Here is a 20534-nt window from a genome sequence, read left to right on the forward strand (position 1 = left end):
GGGAGCGAAAGTGAACACAGCTCCAAGAATGGGCAGGAAGAGACGGGCTCCTCGAGCCTGGCGGCAGAAAGTTTGACGGATAATAAAGCGCAACAGCGTCCTTATCGGCGTTTCCCCGCGGTGGCCGTGTTCCGTCCCGTTTGGGTGCAACGAGCATCCCTCGCCAAGACGCTGGGGAAAGATGAGAGCCTGGAGCGTGGACGCGGCAGCCCGATCGAGAAAACTCCACCTGGTCGAGTGAGATTCCCGCGGACGCGTTGCAAAGAGAGGAACGGCAGCGTGCGCAAGGCTATGGGCGTGTTGCTGGTGTGATCCAGTGTGTGACAAGGCGCGATTCCCGCTGACATGCTGGCGATGGAAAAAATTTCGTGGCCGCGACACGGTGCATAATCAGTTACCGCGTAGCCGTCCGGACGTGAGCGGGATCCGTCAAAAAGCCGTGTCGGTTGCACTACAAGCTCCTCGCCAGCCGCCGCCGGGACCATGACGCGAAAGCTGAGCAAGTTTCTCATACTCTTCGACAACACGAATCTGCTGTACTTCCCCGGACACTTTCTGTCCGGCCGTGTGCTCATCAAGCTGGACGACGAGGCTTAGTAAGTACGCGAACAATGCCGCGGAATTTATATGACGCACGATTAAATATACTTCACATGGTACAGCTACTTGCGCTCAACGGATCGTCCGCCACTCTCGCTTACGCACTGATCTTCGTGAAACGCAACTGTGTGGAATTCAGGGCCTGGGAGATATTTAATATGAAGGACTATTGTATTATAGTAACTATGCTGGTTCTACATATGTACTACTTCCTCTCGGATAGATATTTTCCTGTATTTTGCGTAGGGTATCGCGGCGTGCAATTAACGTATAAATATCACTGAGTTTGGTGTCTGTGTCTTTTTAGATTAATCGTTTTGGAGATGTAGGCTTTCGTTCAAACGTATATCAACAGGGCCGTTACTGGCGGGGGTGCAGAAGGTGCCCCCGCACCTGGGCGGGCTAAGTTAAGGGCGGCCGCAGACCGGTTATTGTGTGTACAGTTTTGACTAATAAGAATAATGATCGAAACTCTTTTGCATGATAACTGTTTAAAATTATGTATATATAGATATAAAAGTAAGCATTGCATATCAAATTTTTAATGAAAAAATATTAAACTAATAAGGGCGGCAATATTGTTTTTGCACCTGGGCGGCCAAAACCCAGGAACGGCCCTGTATATTAAGTTTAAAAGTTTGAGAAATCTTGATTATATTACGCTACCTTATGAATTAAAATGTAATGACAGACTTGATTGGGCGACTTCAACTATGAACCGATGTAAACATTTGTGGTGTTATTCGTATTAAAAAGTTGTAATCTTGAGGATTTGCAAAGTCGCGGATGAAAAATGATATTCCACTATCGTAATGGCCTCGAAATTTACTGGAGTATAGTGTAAATCAGCGTAGACCATCGCGGCATTATTAACAAAATATAAATGCAGGAATTATTAGTTACAGAGCAACTACCGTTACGTGTTTCTATATTTCTGGCACTCACGAGTATATCCGAAAGCGCGTGAAAGCGCGTGGATTACGTCAAACGATTACATTTCTTTGGATTTCCTTTAATCGTGCCCATTGTGGGCGAATAGCTTTCACAATGCAAACTAACTCAGGGTTACAAAACGAGCGCAGTGGAAGTTGTGTAAATGGATCCACTAATAAACACAGCATATCCATATTTTCGAATACCTTCTGTGCGATTTATACGAAGTACACGCGTGTAACTACACCCCTGTTATTATACAATTCGAGTCACTGAATACGCTGTTTTCACTCTACTCGAAATAATTAGTCACGCCGCATAGAACATTCACCGTTGCTACCAATAATTAATTACTTATTATGTCAATTAACACGCATTGGAATGTTAATTTACTGTGACAGTCACCGAAGTGTTGGAAGCACGTGAGCACTTTCTAGAAAGCAGAATGTAGAAAAGATCGAGATTCATGTTGCGCGTGCAACTTAAGGACAGAACGGTGAAAATTCCGAATGCTCCTCGCGAATGATTAATTCGCGTACCGGGAATGGCCACGAATTGTGCAATGCGGGATCATTCTATTGCAACGACGCGATGCTCTGTTAATGATGTGTTTTGTGTGCCGCAGCGTTTCTGGACTGCACTTTCATGTCATCGGCGAAGGAGTGGTCCGCGTGCGTAGCCAGCGCGCAGAGAGGGTCTACGATAAAGAAAACTACATAGATTTTCGTATGAGATTACTGGAAGAACCAGGTAATGAAAAGAAATTGCATTGCGGTACATTTAGTGCTGCCGTTAAGAGCAAACGGCCACGATATACGGTGACTCGCATTAATATTCGGACACTATTTAAAATCGCATAACTTTTTTAGAATTGGTCCAAACAACTTGAGTTTTCTTGAGAAGCTAGAAGGATTAGTTTGCTAAATGGCGTATTTGGTCGTTTTGAAGAAAAATGTATTTGGTCGGAATAGCGAAAAGAATAGTAAAGGTTGATTTTTAAAATTTTTTTTTGTGAGCTTGTAATAAAAATCCAAAAAAAAGCCGTAAAACCGTTTGTAGATGAAATTTTAGGCACGTATACAACTTACTGCAATCTACAAACAGTTTTTTTTTTTAATTTTCATCACAAGCTCACAAAAAAAGCTTAAAAATCGACCTTTACTATTCTTTTCGCTATTCCGATCAAATACATTTTTTTTCAAAACAACCAAATACGTCATTTAGCAAACTAATCCTTCTAGCTTCTTAAAAAAACTCAAGTCGTTTGGACCAATTCTAAACAAGTTATGCGATTTTAAAAAGTGTGCGAGTATTAATGCGAGTCACTGTAGTTCGGACAATAAGTCAGCGTCGAGAGACAGCTTAATAGGCAAATTAAGTTTGCAGTACTCTTAATCACGAATAGAATTCAATTTAACCATGATCAATGCTCTTCTATATTTAACTATGGAGCTAAGCTACGCGGTAAATAAGATCAAAGGTCGTAGTCATTTGTTAAATAGTAGATTCGAGGAAGAGCCTGAATCGCTTTATGAGAGCAGCTCACTAAATTCATTTAATTTCCTCCAGATTCTGCAAATTAATTTCATATAGAGGAAGCGCAGCAGATTTGGAATACTGTTGGTAATTTGGAATACCGATGTATCTAATAAACTACTAACGTTATTTAATTTGTAACACCGTAGATAATAGGGGCTAATGACCTGTGAACTAATGACACTTGTGGATGAACCGCCATTACCAATTTCTCGACTTAATCTACAGAATAAGAAACTGTAATTCTGCAAAACTTTTTCAGCAAGTATTCAATCGTTCCAATCGTGGTTAAAAGAGAGTCAAAACTTTAGAGTTAAACACTTAATCTACTCATCTGCATGTTCCTTCTATGGTTCCCTGTCAGTTTTGCGATAATTTCGAGAATACAAAGTGTGACATGAAATTTTAGGTTTCAATGCCATGCTGCTAATTCGGAATACCGAAGGTGAAGGTAATTTGGAATATTCCAAAGCTTGGCGATACTTTTGTTTCTCGCGTAACGCTGTCCATTTATATTTACTTAAGATTGTTCCTACATTGTGATTTTTAAGCCCGATTAGGTCATAAAAGAAAATAATTTTCTTATCTACATGTTTTCTTTTAAGTTTATAAAGTGAAGGTAAATTGGACTACTGGTATTCCAAATTATCTGCACCTTAACGAAACCGATATGGTAGGTGTACCGTTTGTGGCCATTGCACTGTTTTTGGCCATGTGTATAATTATCTTATTTTTAAACTGCTTGCGGATCATTATTTTGTGGAGAATTTTACATGATAATTTTCTTTAGTATACCGCCAGAAATATAACGTTACATTTATTGCTTAGACAGAAAAATATTATATTTTTTAATAAGTGGCCAAATCTAGTACAATAAAGTCGCCACAAATGGTGCATCTACCCTACTTGCTGTCATTTTTCATTTAGGCTAAAGTTTCAGTTACTTTTTGCTTTTATTATTACTGAGGCTTTGAAATATAAAATATTAAGCAGTTTTGTTTGTTCCCACCCACTGTCGTAATTTTTTATTCGCCTTAAACAAACTGGTATTCCAAATATACTGCACTTCCTCTAGCATCAAAACTGTTCTGATGAATGTGTTATGCACAATGTGATCGTTGAGATTAAAAGACCACCTTTCACCCTGGCGAAACTGCAACCCTCGCATTACGCATCAAATTATCCAGATTCCAGTTCCAATGCAGTAGTTTAATTGACCGATTTTTTTACCATTCACGAATTTTCACGATAGCGCATTTTTTTCCACGCACGAGTATCGAAGCTCAGTATACCAACGGTGTTGTACAAATTTTTCTTGTTTGTATAATCGCGCGCCGCCGCACCTGCGGCCCATGCGTCGCATAATAATGCCAAAACTGTTCTTCGACGTCCTCTTTGTTCCCCGCGCGACGTCACCGCCACCCAGGAGAAGGACCGTCGCTGCTATCACCGGGGATGCACAGCTTTCCATTCAAATTTGGCCTGCCCCTGGACCTACCGTCCACTTTCCTGGGCAAGCACGGCTGGGTGCAGTATTACTGCAAGGCTGCACTACGAGAGCCAGGCGGCCTGACGCACAAGAACCAGCAAGTCTTCATTGTGATGAACCCCATCGATCTGAACTTAGAGCCACCGATTCTGGCGGTGAGTCCCATTGCATTATGGATGACATCGTATTTCATATTTTATACATTCCCTTATTACAATGTAATGGACTTTGGATAAAGATCGGGAATGATTCTGCGCTCAACCCTGGTACGCCCATCACTAATGATGGTTCTGCATATTTACGGCGCGAAATTGCGCTCCGAGGAGCAGAAGCTCTAGCAGACACGTACTTTCTCACTGTTATTACCGCTCCTCTTAATTAATGAGAGGAAGGGGTATCCAGTATTGTCTAATCACTGTACGATTCATCAATCAGACAGACGTGAATCTAGATAGTATAGTCATTATTAGCACTGTAATGAGTTAGAAACCATGGATGTCAGGGAAAAATTTATTCGACGATAGTTGTGGAGTATGGAAACGACCACCGTGTGCGGGTATAAGTATTTTTATAAGAGAATGTACTCTTAAGATACATCGTGCTTTTGAAGCACGCAATATGGTCCTTTTCCTTTCAGCAGAACGATACGCGTTGTCTTTTGCAGTTTGATAGAAATCCTTGTGGCAAGCACAAGCAGGGGCGGGTTTGTATGTAGACTGACAAGGGGAGGACATCATGTGGTAGACACCGATTTTTATGAGCCATGGCACGATGGGTCTATGTCGAAAATCAGTAAATAGGTGCCCGAACGTTTCAGTCAATAGGCCTTAATAATAGAGATATTTATATGTAAATTATTAAAAATTTCATAGTGGCCGTGGGGTTTTAGTGGGTAAAAATCCCATTCTACCCTGGCGCCCGCGGGTGATTCCCTTCTGGAGGCGTCGGGGAGACTTTTGAAGATGTCTCCACGTTAAAAAAAACATTATAAATTTTTTTTATAAATTTCTTTTTTTAATTTTTTAACTTGGGGAAATCTTCAAAAGGCACCCCAACTCCTTCAGAGGGGAATCCCCGGGGGTGGGTGGCAAGGTAGTGTGGGATTTTTACCCATTAAAACCCCACGACCACTATGAAATTTTTAATAATTTCCCTGTAAATATCTCTATTATTAAGGCGCATTGGCAGAAACGCACGGACACCTATTTACTTATTTTCGACATAGATCCATCGTGCCAAGGCTCGTTAAAATCGGTGTCTACCACATGGTGTCCTCCCCTTGTAAGTAGGCTGTAGCCTGAGGCGGCAAATTTTGGGCGAAAGATATTGAAAAATGTTTAAACACAAAGGCTTGAGACAGCTTTAAAAACAACACACTTTCTTTTCATTTAGCAAATTAGTAATAACTCATATGTGAGTTTTCATATTGAATTAATTTTAATAAAATTGTTTCAACTCTTTTAAATTAAAATATTTCATGATATTTCACGGAAGGGGCTGCAGACGCTTGTTAGGGGTGCCAAGTCTCCAAAGCCGCCCCTGAGCACGAGCATATACCACCGTTCGCGATGAGAGTCACTGAAAGACATTTTATGTCCCTTTCTTACGAAGGAACGTTATGCATACTAAACGAGTAAAAGTGCAGAGAAATTTGAAAGTATGGACGCAGAGAACATACACAGGCTGACCCACGCAGGATATCGAGTGACATGGGATTGGTTCGCAGAAATAAAAGATACTTATGAACACGGGTCCGTGGTCTTGGAGCACGCTTTCGAACCGTTCCATAAATCGGGACATTCAAAAAATTGAAGTACACAATATGAAACAGTTACTTTTATCAATGAAAAGTTATTAAAATTAAAAAGAATTGTAGAAAAATCAAATCTAAGATTTACAGGCTATTGTATATGCTAATAGACATATTCGAAAATAATTTAAATTCGTGAAAATCTTCGAAAGAATTAGTCGTGGATGTTCGCAGTTTTTACACAAGTAGAAGTTAATTTTTTCGAGTTTAGAGACACCTTACATTTAAAACATTTTCTTTTTTAATAGATTATTGTATAACAATACTTTTGTTGATGAATTTGTACAGAAAAGAATTTATAAATATCGATACAATGTTTGCAGTTACTTATATATGCCATAACTATTTCTTATTTCGTTATCTGTGATGCTGTTTCAAAAAGAGGACATGTTTGAGAAGGTGTTTCATAATAGGTATGTTTACCTTAAGGGGACTAAACAGGCAGTCAGATCGCTCGAAAATGAAGTACTTTTTGCGAATTAATTACAAGGAGATGAATACAAATTGTGACTAGTACTTTTGGGTAATATTTGTTAATACTATAATCAGTAAAAGAAAATTATTTAAATAATATATACGTGTTTTTATATGTGTTTTTTCTGGAGCTGCTGTAATTTTGCAGTTTGATTCTGGCCGCAAGAAATTGAACAGTGAAATATCCTCTGAAATTGATACTTTGCCCTGACTTCCATTCTGTCCCGAACCTATTAAAAGAGAGAAAAAAAAATTATATGCGGTTGTAAAACGCCAAATTTTAAAGAAATGTGATTTTTCGCCAGGGAGAAGAGCCATTTTATTTTTTTTTTGTCAAAACAGAAATTTTCACATACTTACGCGTAGGTTCAGGTCGTAACTAGACATGTTTCACATATGCTGAATATTTTTCAAATCGACTTGCACCTCCGTTTCTTCGCAATCACTGCAAAACGAAGAGGAAACATGATTCGGAGAAAAACGCGTTTAAAGTTTCGAAAGAGGAATTAGTCTACCTGCATGCGCGCAGAAACGGTTTATGACGCGCTCGACCTTTTCGGCTGTAAAACCCTGAATTTTGCGAATTTTGACACAAACCAAACGGCATTTCACTCGGGAAGGGTGGTACTTTCGAAAAATACAGCAAAAAAAAATCGAGTTTCTGACTGCCTAGCCGCCTTAAGTCCACAAAGAAATCATGCTGCAGCCTTATGAAACTTTTTATCGAGACGATGCATAAATACTCTGTTAAATAAACTTTCCTGCGAGTCCCGCTATTTCGACGGCTACTAATGCGGCAATATCCAGCAGAATGCTCTTCTACATTTAGCAACGTTCTGATTTATGTTTACCATAGCTGTACATAAATTAGCTGCGATTTGCGTGCCACGATAATGTGCCTGTTTTGAATCATTGTCCAGCTTACGCTTTCTACCCCAAGCGAGCAATTAGACGAATCCCTGACGCCCACCAGCGGCAGCCGAGTTCCAAATCGTAAAATAATGTCGGCCGGTTGATTTTACCGCGGCTTCGATTCAACCTGAACACGGCATCGCGTACGTAATGATTTAATTCGCAATCCCATGGCACGCAACCTGGTCATTTAACGGCTAATCTTCACTGAATCGTATCATTACCGAGAAAAACGCGTTTCAAATTAATTATCGAATACTAACGCGCTAAAGTGTTCGACATTTAAAGCGCTACGAGAATGTACACCGAGCTGATCGCATTACAAAAACATTAATGCAGTAGCACAGAAATTAGTCACACTCAGATTGAAATGATACTCGCGGGTGGTCGGAGCAACATTACGCAGTTCGCGCAGCGTTTCAACAAGAAGATCTCGCGTAGTTCCCTTTGGGTCTCGCGAGAAAAGTCCGTTTTTCACGCACGCTTTCTTTCGTGCGTGCGATTCAGGGGATCCTCGAGGCATATTTAGCATAACCGAGTTCTGGATAGTGGTCAGCGACCTGCGTAGAAAGCGATCGCGATCCACGACCCTCGGAGTTGTGGTGTCTTTTTTTTCACTTCCTTGATGGAAATTCCGGTGCGTGTAGGTTCATTTAAGGGGGTATACCCGTTTGAACCCTCGGAAAATGTATACATTTTGTGGATTTTTTTACAAGTCAACGGTTTGATGCAGATTTCCCGTTTTTTAACTATGTTTACATAGTATTATGAACTACTTATAAAAAAAGTTTCAGTTAAAAAACTATTGTTTTTCGGAAGTTACGGATACATGTCCGAAAGTCTCTCGATTTTAGACGGCTAAACGGTGGCCCTAAAAACTCGCGCTACGTTCAACCAATTTACTTCAAATTTTGCATGCAGAATCATAATAAGATTCCACATCGTCCAACGAAGGCGATTTTGAAAATTTTGAAAAATAAAGAAATGGTGAGAGATCAAAGGTAAAGTTAAATTTTTCTAAGAGAAAAATCCACCTTTTTCCTTTATAAATAATAAACGGGGAATCGAAATAAAAAAAGCCTTCGTTGGACGATGTGGAATCTTATTATGATTCTGCATGCAAAATTTGAAGTGAATTGGTTGAACGTAGCGCGAGTTTTTAGGGCCACCGTTTAGCCGTCTAAAATCGAGAGACTTTCGGACATGTATCCGTAACTTCCGAAAAACAATAGTTTTTTAACTGAAACTTTTTTTATAAGTAGTTCATAATACTATGTAAACATAGCTAAAAAACGGGAAATCTGCATCAAACCGTTGACTTGTAAAAAAATCCACAAAATGTATACATTTTCCGAGGGTTCAAACGGGTATACCCCCTTAATTCTTGATGGAAAATGGAAAGGATACCCAGCCTCCTAGACAATATTTCCTCTCGCTCGCTCATCGGTGCTTCCCATTTTCTTACTCTCTGATTCGTTCCTGAAATCTGTTTGCACACGTGTGCACCCACACCGCATCGGTTGCGCAACAGTATTCTTCCTCAAGGATGTTTACAAATTTCGAAATAATTCGCTTGAGAATTGTTGCTACGTACATTTGTATAATGCCTCGAGGAAGTCGCGTTTGCTTACGGCAGGCATGCTGCTCCTTGTGGGAAGAATGTTCCCGTTTGCGACACCGAAGACGTGAACTCGCATAATATGATAACGTGTAACGTAAGATAATTATTACGTAGGCACGCGACATTCAGCATCGAACGCGACCGCATTGTTGATTCAACTGTATAGTCACATTCATTGCACACGCCTTGCGTTGCATAATCGGCAGGTTTCCTAAGTGATAGTTGGTAGTATTGATCTCTTGTTCAGCACAGGAATAAGTGAAACACGATGAAACAAAGAATGCAAGGAACTATCACTCGATATAAGGTTTCCGGCGAGTTTCAATTTATACCTGCTCCTATAGCTGATTATTTATAATTCAAATTACATTTCTCGTTGCGATTTACCTGCATAGATGTACTTAGCTACTAATTACAGAACAGTGTCAGTTCTTACTTACTACTTTCGTTTCGTTTGCTTATAATAAATGGTATTTGAATGAAAGGTGAATGCAACTTTACAGTGGATATTCATACGTGGAAGTTCATACGACTACTTTGCAGCACAGTGGGCAAATGGAGATGTCGAAAGAGATTCGAGATAAGATCGGGGATATTTAAGGGGTTACGCCACCCTGAATGTTTTGAAAAAACGATTTTTTTTCTTTGCACTTTCTTATTGCGTAAAGTTTTAAGAGTAATTTAAGTCATTGTAGACGGAAAAATTCCCCAAAATAGCCGAGTTAGAGGCTTTCAACGAGGCGCGGATGTCGATATTCCGCAGCAGGTAGCGACCATTCTACTTTTCTTCTTTTGCGTTTTTCTCGAAACTACATTTTCAAAGATGACCTATCAAATATCTCCAAAACTATTTGTCCGATTGAGTTGAAACTTGGCACGCATATTCTTAATGGTATTATCTACGATGTAGCATATCAAGAACAAATAACAAATAACTCGGTCATTTTTTAATATTTTTGTACAGTATTTATACAATTTATGCACTAATACATGCTTTGCCCATAAGAAGAAAATAAATAATTTTCAACCTCACAGTATCAGTAAAAAAAATTCGTCTAGTTTAGTGCTGTTTCGAGCGCCTCAGGGTGGCGTAACCCCTTCAGGGGGGAATCCTATTCTTTGGACTAAAAACATAGCAAAATTTGGAATTTTTTTTTAAGAAACCAGCGATTCGATTCACTTGAAATTTGGACCATGTTTTGATGCATCTTTGAGAAAGCTGCAGTTTTTTTTTTATTAATATTTAACCATAAATATAGTAGTTATGCATGATCGACCATCACGCCGCGCGAAATTCGTCGTCCGTTGGTGTGCATGATATTTATCTACCAGGTAATCGAAACCAGAAAAATGAAACGGCGTTTTATTTTATACATATGTAGCCTGAAATTGATGAACCAGCAAAAAACAAATAAATTTATTGAGCAGCGTGGAGAGTTTTCCAACTGAAAGGTCTGAAACTTTCACATTTTTGCTATCCAATTTTGCGCGAATTTTCTTATGTAACAAACGAAGTGTAGAATTTAACGATATTCTGGTTCATCGAATTGAGGTTACGTATGTACAAAGTAAAACGCCGTTTCATTTTTCTGTTACCGATTACCTCGAAGGTAAATAATATAATGCACACCAGCGGACGACGAGTTTTGCGCGGCGTGATGCATAACTCCTATATTTATGATTAAAAATGAATTTAAAAAAAACGACAGCTTCTTCAAGGGTGCATAAAAACATGGTCAAAATTTCAGATGAATCAAAATGCTAGTTTCTTAAAAAAAAAATCCTAAACTTTCCTATGTCTTTTGCCCATAAAATAGGAGTCCCCCGTAATTAGTTTTAAAGATACTTCGGGTTTTTGTATTAAAGATAATTTATAGATGCTTGGATGAATTTTGTAACAGCAACCAGCAAGACAGGAAATCGAGCAACGGGTCGGCGTTTCCTGTGTCTCTGGAGGTCCTGTGTTCTGCCGGGTGAGCCTCGACAGAGGTGGCTATGTACCTGGAGAGACTATTGGTATTTCAGCGACTGTTAGCAATCGGAGCAAAGTGAGTATCGCATTTCGATTCGATGGTTAACCAAAAGAATTTCGAAAGTGTAAGTAGGGTCAGCACAATGCGACACTATCGCCTGAAACGTGACCGAGTCAAATGTGAAGCAAATTGATAATGCATCTATAAAAAGATCCCGCGAGCAAATAAATTTATTCTTTAATAATTAAGAATTGAATGATCCACGAATAAAGCCTAAATTGTTTTCTAAATCACAATGATGTTGCTACGGCTGCAGTTTAAAATTAGGCAATTTATACACGGTACGATTGAACTCTCCAAAATAAATACTATAAATAAATAAATACTTGATACACTGCGCGATGTGAATTATTAAACATTTTCCCTCTCTCAGGTTTCTGATTTTCAAGGGAATCAGCACGAACAAATGCATATTATTTTGTCCATTACTCATGTGCGATTCACTCTTTGGAATTATTAAAGAACCATAACTTTGTAATACTTTTTAACGACGCGCTACATCATGCCAGAAACATGATTGGCACAATTGAATTAGTGCCGCGCGTGTATACAGTAAGTCGTGCAGAAAGCGACAGTTTAAGTGTACATCCAGGACGGCAATGATTCAACAGGTGACGATGAAGTCGACTAAAGCATCCTTGACCGAAACAATTCAGTACCTGTGCCGAGGTAAAGTGCTCGCGAGCGAAACACGAGAGCTGGCCAGCGTTTCCAGAGGGAAAATCCGTCCCGGCGAAGGGGAGGAGTGGTTGAACGAACAGATGTACGTTCCTCCATTACCGCCCACCAATCTACGGGAGTGCCACCTCATCAACGTCCTTTATCACGTTTACGTGAGTAGAAGTAACGTTTAAGGTGCTGCCGCGGTAATTAGAATCCCGGCTGGCATGACTAATGCACTGTGCTCTTTTTCTTTCTCCAACTTCTCTTTTCGCCAGGCTAATTGAGGCCATTTAAAGGAAATGTGAAGTTTCATTCATTTAGTACTCCTTAATTGCGGAGCCACGATTCACGAACTTTTTACTATTGTTCTGGGAAACACCGGGTCCCGAGTGTATTTCTTATGAGTTTTCAAACGTCCGACTTTTCTTCTGAATCGAATGCTTGATCCTTCGTTGGGTATATTCGTTTGGTACCTATTTTAATTCGAATAAGATTTTGTGCCTCTAATCTGCAGCTTCGTGACACGAATGGAGAGTAAAAAATCGGCAAACGTGTGGCTACTTATCGTGTTAAAATAAAATCACGTGTTCTACAACATTCGAATTATTTATTGCTTCGCTCTCAAATTTATGTACTTTACTACTCGGCTTCGCCCGAAATTTAGATTCTAATTTTATAAAAGAAAAATATTTTGTTTAGTTCTTTTTGGTGAAAATAGTCAGATTTATCTGGATTAGCCAGGTGTTGGAATGTGTACAACGATAGACTGTTCCTAGAGTTAGAGTGTCAGGGACTTTAAGGACCCGGTAATTTATGAGTTTCCTTTCTTTCGCTACAGGAGACCCAAAAGAGGGGAAAACGGTGTTCTCGACCCCTGCGCTTCTCAGTCCGGGAAAACCCTCTGAACGGATAACTTGTATCGCGCTAAAGACTATTCTTTCTATTACTTTTAGTTTAAGTTTTATACAGTTCTTATTGTTATTATACTGACGTTCGACTGTGTAACTTTTATTTTCTTGAATAAATAAACATTATATTCTAACACCAGGCATAACGAGCCGAGGTTTTTAGGCGACAGACAAATACACAAACATACGAAACACTTTCTGCTTTATAGTATAAGATGTACAATTTTCATAGTAATATGATTGGTAAAATGATTCGTATCCAACTTATTTTGGCCGAGATAGCAAGCCACACATTTTTGCAGTAAATAAATTTTGCAATAACATTAAGAGAGGTATAAATATTCCCAGTGTCTGTGTATAATCGCCCCTTGCATTACAGAAGAAACAGAAGAAATATTTATTTTTGTTACAGTTTGTAATCAGCCCAAAGAGCTTGGATAAGGAGATCAAGTTGCAAATACCAATTGTGCTAGCCACGTATCCTCTGAGACAAGAAGGTGCCCCAGCGGGAACAGCGCCATCGAAAAGAGGAGCACATTATCCGTCAACGCTGCCGATATTTCGGCCATGGTTGGACGATAAAGCTTTCGAAATACAAGAGTAACGATTTAATCAACTTTCACCATCCTCGATACGTCGATATAAATACCCTCGACCGAAATCATTACAGACACGCGTGCTATAGCGGCAGAAGAAATTTTTAAAATTCTTCTGAACCTTCGGTGGTATTAATACGTTTATAACAACGCTTGTTCTATAATGAGATTCAACTAAACGGACTGACACATTTACATTTCCCTGCGCAAAGGAGGAAAGAAAAGAAGGCCAAGAGTCCTCGTAAATGAGGATTAAAGATACACGTAGTAGTTTCTCGTATACATTCCATGGTTTAATTCTTTCCCTTCTGTGGTAATTTAAACAAAATATGCATTTCCCTGTGCAGCACAGGGAATATAGAAGTTTTCCTTTAGAGAATGTAGTATATTATATGAAACTCGTTGATATATTGTAAATGTTATCTTATAAACTAGGAAATAATTAAACTAAAAGCACACGTTGAAGAAATCCGATGATATCGAAAGGAAGCTCGAACTCGTTAACGAACTTTTTCCGCTGAAATTAACGTTATTATTAACAAAGTATTTTTACAACGTAACAAATGTATAAAGTCACAGGTTTCTTTTATTGTACAAATTAATTGAACATATTATATTGACGCAATTGCCATATTTATGTACAGTAAATATGATTCACCCAAATGAGAGTATAACATTATATGTACGTATAAAAAGAGATAGCTATTATAATAATAAAAGATTAAAAGGCGTTAATAACTCGAGTGTAGTTATTCTCAAGTTCCCATCTCTCCTTTTAATTTTTCCAAAACCTTCTCCACAGTGGTCCCAGACACTACCACAACCTTCTGTCGGCTTTTGGAGCCCTACAAAAGACGAATTCACCATGAAGTGAATTTAAAAGTAAATGAAAATATAATTAAGGAAGAAAGTAAAGCTGAACTAACTCTGTCTAACGTTACGTCGGACTTTCTCGTCCCTAACACGGAAGCCAAATATTTTACAAGCTCCGTGTTTGCTTCACCCTCAACGGGAGGTGCGGATATCGCGACGCCCACTGATTCATCAGATATATCTACAAAGGAGTTCATGTTCGTACAAATGAAATCTTAATCTCTAATTTTCTAAATTTATTCGACAGATCGTGATGCTGTATTACCCGTTACATTGTTATGTTTCGCTCCAGGCTTTGCATGTACTTTAATAGTAACATTTCCGCGTTTATCTAGCCCCACGGGCCCCTTAATTTCCTACCGAAATACATTCACTTGTTAAAAAAAATGTCGAAGCATATACCATATAAACTCAAGTGTTGGGTACAAATATTTTCCATAATATTAAGTTAAATAAATGTACTATATCAATCGTACGTTTTTAACCCATAAAATAATTGACGTTATCTTTCATTTATAGATTTTATTGCTACGCGAAGTCTGCTTACAACGGTTAGGAAAAGAATTGGTCTTTTAAGAGCCGATCTAGTGAGTTGCAAATATAATGTTGCCATTCGTGTATTCGAAGGCGACACCTAGTAGAATTAAATGTAAGTGGACGGTGTATCACAGAAAATGTCATGTTATTTTCGTAATATGTGATCAAATCCCGGTCACTGGTAAAATTCTAATCATCACGGCTGAAACCGGTAAGCTACGTTTCGATTTACTGACTGACCTCGTTAATTCCTGCTTTCTGAGGTTTCCCAGCTTTCTTCGATCCCTGCTTCGACATTTCGCGAGTATCGGTTAAATATTGCAAAATCTTTTTGCGCAAGCATGTACTTTTACAGTACCACGTCATTTATAATTTGCAAAATCACTTGCACCATGTTTGCGGTTCGGTTCCTTTAGTTAAAAAAATAATCGGTTGATTCTTTAACCTCAACAGCTCTCGCTGATCGATACGTCTGCGCGCGCATGGCAGTGTAACCAACAAAATTATAGGGGAACATTCGGAACCCGCGAATTTTTGAATCGTTCGATTTTATTCCGTTGTCCAATATCCTAGCAGTACTTATAGATGAATAGGCGATGCGATTTTCCATTGGATATCAGTATCGACGTTACAAATAACTATGATAAAATCTAGATCAACATGCCCAAAAAATTCGTCGGTGAAAATAGCAAAGCTGTCGCTGCCAGAACGAGAAAGGCAGCGGCGAAGGAAGCTGAAACATCGAAAAAAGCTATGGAAGCAGAGGAAAAGGCCTGGCAAGATGACGATAAACAATTTCTGAAAAGGCAGCAGAGACAGGTACTTAATTGATATTTAATATTTACAAAGCCATGTTAGCTGCGTTCAATCGTCGTTCCGGTTTTATTCATCGTCGACGCGATTTATAGGAGAAGCAGGAGAAGAAACGTCAGGAATATCTGGAGAAGAAAGCAGAAGCGAAAGCTCAACTGGAAAAAGAAATGGCAACTATAAAAGTGGGTGTTAAGCAGCCTCCGGCTAAAATAACCAGAGCGGACATTATGGTTGTTAAGGAAAAGCGCAATCCAGTGCCAACGAAAAAGAAGGAAGACGACAAGCCGCTTGAAGAGAATTTGAATAGATTAACAATTGAAGGTGAAACAGCACATGGTATAGACGAAGCCTTAACTATTTTAAGGTAAGCGCTAATATAGAAATTCCTTTAATGTAATTCAGTTACTTCTGTTGTTTATTAATGCGCGACAATATTTTCTCTTCCAGTACAAAGGAGCAGGAAATCGACCATCATCCCGAGAAGCGCGTGAAAGCTGCGTACGCCAGTTTTGAGGAGAAAATGATGCCTATCATTAAGGAGGAGAATCCTACACTAAGGTTAAGTCAATTGAAGCAAATATTGAAGAAGGAATGGATGAAGTCTCCAGAAAACCCACTCAATCAGAAATTACTCCTGAATCATTGATATCGAAGAGCTGGACATGACACGAAACACGCATAACGTCTGAGTAGGTGAACCCATAGGAACACGTAGAACAAGACTTATAAATGTAATCATGAATGAATCGGATGTCTGTACACAATTTTATTGTAAACGAATAAGTTATACTCCGGTAGAATACATAAAATAACATTGTATAAATCGTCTTTGGTATAACTTATACGCTACTAAATAGCCTCTACATTGTATTTTACAACTTCATTTACAAACATAACTTCCGTCGAGGTCGCGTTAACATCGGAACAAGTATCGTAACAATCGTGTACATGTTTTGGCACAGTTATCATGCAGACTTAAAATTTCTTTACGAAAAAAAAAAACGCGAACACCCCCGTAGTTCTCCGTTACATGTCATCAGATAAAAGTTCGTAGAAAAATATTCATATAAAAATCGGCTACTTCCATTGCAATTGTATAAAATAGTATCTATACAAACGAATCTTCACCGGTAGAATCTAGGTTGTGTACAATAGATCGTAATCTTTGTAGCGATGCATTCAAATTCGCCGCAACAAACCAAGCATAAGGCACCGTATCATTCTATTCTTTTTTTTTTTCGTTTTTGTTTCTTTTAACTAACATGTGCAATGAGTCGAATACCCGTACGAAGAACTTGATTTAAATATAATCTAGATAACGTAACAACGTATGGTCCGCAGTGTCCATTCAACGAACAAACGTACTCGACCATTTCACCGCTACCATTTCTTGTTTTTCCACAAGTCTATGAAACAGTGTATCATATGATTCACTTGCTCTGGACAATCAGTCATGGGAGTATGGCCGGCAGCAGGGATCGCTTCCAGGAAAGCTTTCAACATGGTCTAAAATATTAAACATAACAACCACAAGTTCATACGTGAGATACAGATTATTGCAACGCTATACAGACTCTAACCACATCAAAGTTTCCAACATCGCCATTTTAATTATATATGGCAAATGAATATCTTACAGTAATAAAATTACATCTCAATATTGAGCGTGGCATTAAGGAATTCATTTTTTGGTTTCAAGATAGTTTACAGATACTTAAGAAAAGTTTGGGGGAAAGAAACGTACCCTTTCCATTTGGCATTCCTGCACGAGCGATACTTTGTTGTCCCTTAGGCCATGTATGAGAAGCGTCGGCGTGCATATCCTTCTATGGAATACGTAGTCTCCTTCCGGCCAGACCATGCCGTCCAAAACGTATTTCATGTGCGAGGGCCATTGTTCTGGTGGCTCGGGGCCGCAGTAAGGGTGTTGGCGGCCCCTCGCTGAATATAATATCTCTCTATGGAGGCCGCACATTAAAAAAGGCGCCAGGATTGCTCTGAGGCAACAGTGACCAGCGCTTTCGGTGCTGGGCGCAGCCAAAGGTGTCGGTCCACCTCCAGATATCAAGACTAGCTGGTGGATACTGCTGTCGTATTTGCAGGCCAAGGCAGCTGCGAAGCTGCATCTGTAATGGTCGAGTGTAATGCAATCAGCTCCTATCACGGTACACACAGAGCATAGAGGATTTCCTGCGGGGTAATTGATAAAGCACTTTCAGCAAGTCAGGTCATTATGAATCGAAAAGAACATGTACACTGTAACGACTTGGGAACGATAGCGCAGAGAAAAGCAATCTTATTGCAGTGAAACCTCCATTATCCGAACAGAGAGCATGTCTGAAAACCCTACGATTACTGTTATTGGAATATATCTTCGCCCAGGATCTTTGAAGTATGCATGTCAGTAGAAGAGTTTATGTTATCATAGTCTGAGGCACATGAAGAATGTCATCGCGCGCTGTGAAAAAACTTGTACTATCTACCGTTTCTTAACATCACACACTCCTTTTTTCACCTGTACTGCGTATATGTACGTTATTTTGCGTAAAGAATAAACTCATCGACGTCAGGAAACTAAGCTGTCTATTTTCCAAGACTATCCTTGCGTGAAAGGAACAGAAGCATTTAAACGCAGACTTTTAAATGCTTTATCCTGTACCTATACAGTATAATTTTGTAAGAACCAATCTTGTGCCCCGTGGTGCAAAAGTGGTGTACGATTTTCAGCGCGGCTGTAGGTGTTAATTTTTGCAATTGAACCGGGGAACGGCTATTGAACCGTACGTGGTCCACGGGTCTCAGCCAGCGGCCTACATGTCGTGTTGCAATGTCGCGCGAGGAGGAATTAATAGGGCTGGTGGCGTTATTACGGCATCGCGCGTCGTGTAGGTCGTTATTACTGGTCAAACGGCCATATTTGTTAGCGGTTTGCACAATAAAAGTGGAGAGGACTCCGCGGAGGATACGAAGTATCGCGTACCTCCAATGCGTCTGCTAATTTTCAGGTACTGTGCAAAGATAAGATACACGCGATAGTGGCCATATGTTGCGACCTTTTCCCTTCTTTTTCCTTGGGAAAGTCGAGGGCCCCCGTCGTTGCGCAAAAATGCAAACGCGGGGATTAAACCTTTGCAGTAGCTACAGATTATTTTACCTGTTTCTTCAATATAATATTATCGTAGTGGTGGCGGAAAATTGAAAACAGAACTTTCTTCTGGTAGTTGTAATGTCTAATTGTAAATATACATTAATATAAATTCGACTGAACTCTCGCCAAGGAAATGATAACACTGACGAAACACTATGGTGCTATCGTAGTAGGGTAAACGCACCAATAAATGAACACTTAAGGCTAATGAATGAACACTTTTATAAAATTATGTTTGCAGCGCGATTGATTCCACGTGCTGTAAAAATCGTTTGGATCCGAAGCAATGAATTAAAAGATGTCTCTAATTAATTAGTTGCTTATTTTAATAACTTATTATACTCGTTTTAATACAAAATGTCCATGCACTGGTACCTGTTCATCTACTGGTACATCCACCCTATGTATGTACAAATATTCGATGATGCGGGAAAGGAGCAACTGACACGATACCCATTCCCAAGAGCGGGTAAAAAATGAATCGATCATTCTGGAAAATCCGAAGAACTCGAAGAACGTAGATTAATGCGCTCTCGGGTTCGCCTATTACCCGTTTCGTCGGCTAAACGCGTGCAAGTATCGCGCGGAAGCGCAACGATTCAAACGTCAGGGAATTTGTAATCCTCAGATATCCGATAAGCTGCATTCTCGCGTGCACCCTGCAATTACGATACACCAGGTGCTTTTAAATCGTCGAAGATAAGTTACACGATTACAGGGCCAAGTCGCTACTAGCCACGGTTAAATAATTCTATAATGGTAATGAGGTGCATTATTGGAGATGCCATTCTAACTTATCAATCTTTATAGCCTCTATAGAACATAAAGATTGTCGACGTCGAGTCACGTTTGGTGGACCTGGTCCACGCGATATCTGAGGTGATGCGAACGAGGAACCAAAGAGTTTGGGAGTCGGAGTACAGTTAAAGGGCCAGAGTGAGTCTTCTCGGAAAAGAACCTTTTCTTTGAAACGAAAGGGGGGAAAAATGTTAAGTGAACAGTGCTCGTTAAAATTGTTGCCGAGGAATGGTTAATCGTAATGGTTGCGACCATGAAACGATTTCATTCACATGTGATTACACGTGACAATTGTATGCTATTCAGGGACGAATGCAAACCTGCGCTGCATAGCTGATTTAGCATGTATTTACATTACCAATTAATTTCTAGGAAAGGTTTAATTAAATTTCGCGGTTTATAATCTCGTGGTAAGTTTACTTTGTATAAACGTACGTGCAGCTGCATATTCGGTTATGTAAAGTATACATGCGTTCCACTTATTTTATCTCTACCACGTTAAGACCCTGTCTATTTATGTAACAAAGTATTTCACTTTGCCAATTCAGGATATTGAGGAAAAAGTTTCACTGTTTCTTCTAGCTGGTACGATATTACGAATCAACGTTCAAAGATTGCAATACGTTTCATGTTAACTCCAAGGGAGTTGTAGGATCTTTTTCTTACACTTACACAACGAAACATATTACTATAAGAAACACGAAATTACTGTTATCATGCACATTTTTTAATCAAGAATGTCAGGTGCAAAACATTAAAGTATACCTACCATTAAGCATTATTTAGATCT

The 20534-nt window shown here is 39.4% G+C and overlaps 4 protein-coding genes across 4 annotated transcripts in view; 2 read left to right on the forward strand and 2 right to left on the reverse strand.

Annotated features, from left to right (window-relative positions):
- Vdup1 (arrestin family protein Vdup1) lies at nucleotides 1-14313 on the forward strand. Its single transcript, XM_076820704.1, has 6 exons — nucleotides 1-596; nucleotides 2159-2283; nucleotides 4496-4713; nucleotides 11277-11423; nucleotides 12020-12241; nucleotides 13392-14313. Exons 1-6 carry the CDS (start codon nucleotides 484-486, stop codon nucleotides 13581-13583), a joined length of 1017 nt encoding a protein of 338 aa, XP_076676819.1. The 5' UTR covers nucleotides 1-483; the 3' UTR covers nucleotides 13584-14313.
- Nucleotides 14144-15553, reverse strand: LOC143373440 (UPF0235 protein C15orf40 homolog). Its single transcript, XM_076820709.1, has 4 exons — nucleotides 15226-15553; nucleotides 14714-14804; nucleotides 14502-14629; nucleotides 14144-14420 (listed from the first exon to the last, which is right to left on the reverse strand). Exons 1-4 carry the CDS (start codon nucleotides 15349-15351, stop codon nucleotides 14331-14333), a joined length of 435 nt encoding a protein of 144 aa, XP_076676824.1. The 5' UTR covers nucleotides 15352-15553; the 3' UTR covers nucleotides 14144-14330.
- On the forward strand, nucleotides 15044-16626 carry LOC143373439 (coiled-coil domain-containing protein 124). Its single transcript, XM_076820707.1, has 4 exons — nucleotides 15044-15196; nucleotides 15640-15804; nucleotides 15894-16162; nucleotides 16246-16626. Exons 2-4 carry the CDS (start codon nucleotides 15646-15648, stop codon nucleotides 16442-16444), a joined length of 627 nt encoding a protein of 208 aa, XP_076676822.1. The 5' UTR covers nucleotides 15044-15196; nucleotides 15640-15645; the 3' UTR covers nucleotides 16445-16626.
- LOC143373436 (uncharacterized) overlaps nucleotides 16550-20534 on the reverse strand; it is a 12673-nt gene continuing 8688 nt past the window's right edge. Inside the window, exons 3-4 of the mRNA XM_076820703.1 lie at nucleotides 17543-17924; nucleotides 16550-17304 (exon numbers count right to left, since the gene is read on the reverse strand). Of these exons, the coding sequence (XP_076676818.1) occupies nucleotides 17179-17304; nucleotides 17543-17924 (508 nt within the window). The 3' untranslated portion in view covers nucleotides 16550-17178. The remainder of the gene's footprint in view (nucleotides 17305-17542; nucleotides 17925-20534) is intronic.

The sequence above is a fragment of the Andrena cerasifolii genome, chromosome 9 (assembly GCF_050908995.1).
Source record: "Andrena cerasifolii isolate SP2316 chromosome 9, iyAndCera1_principal, whole genome shotgun sequence".
NCBI lineage: Eukaryota > Metazoa > Arthropoda > Insecta > Hymenoptera > Andrenidae > Andrena > Andrena cerasifolii.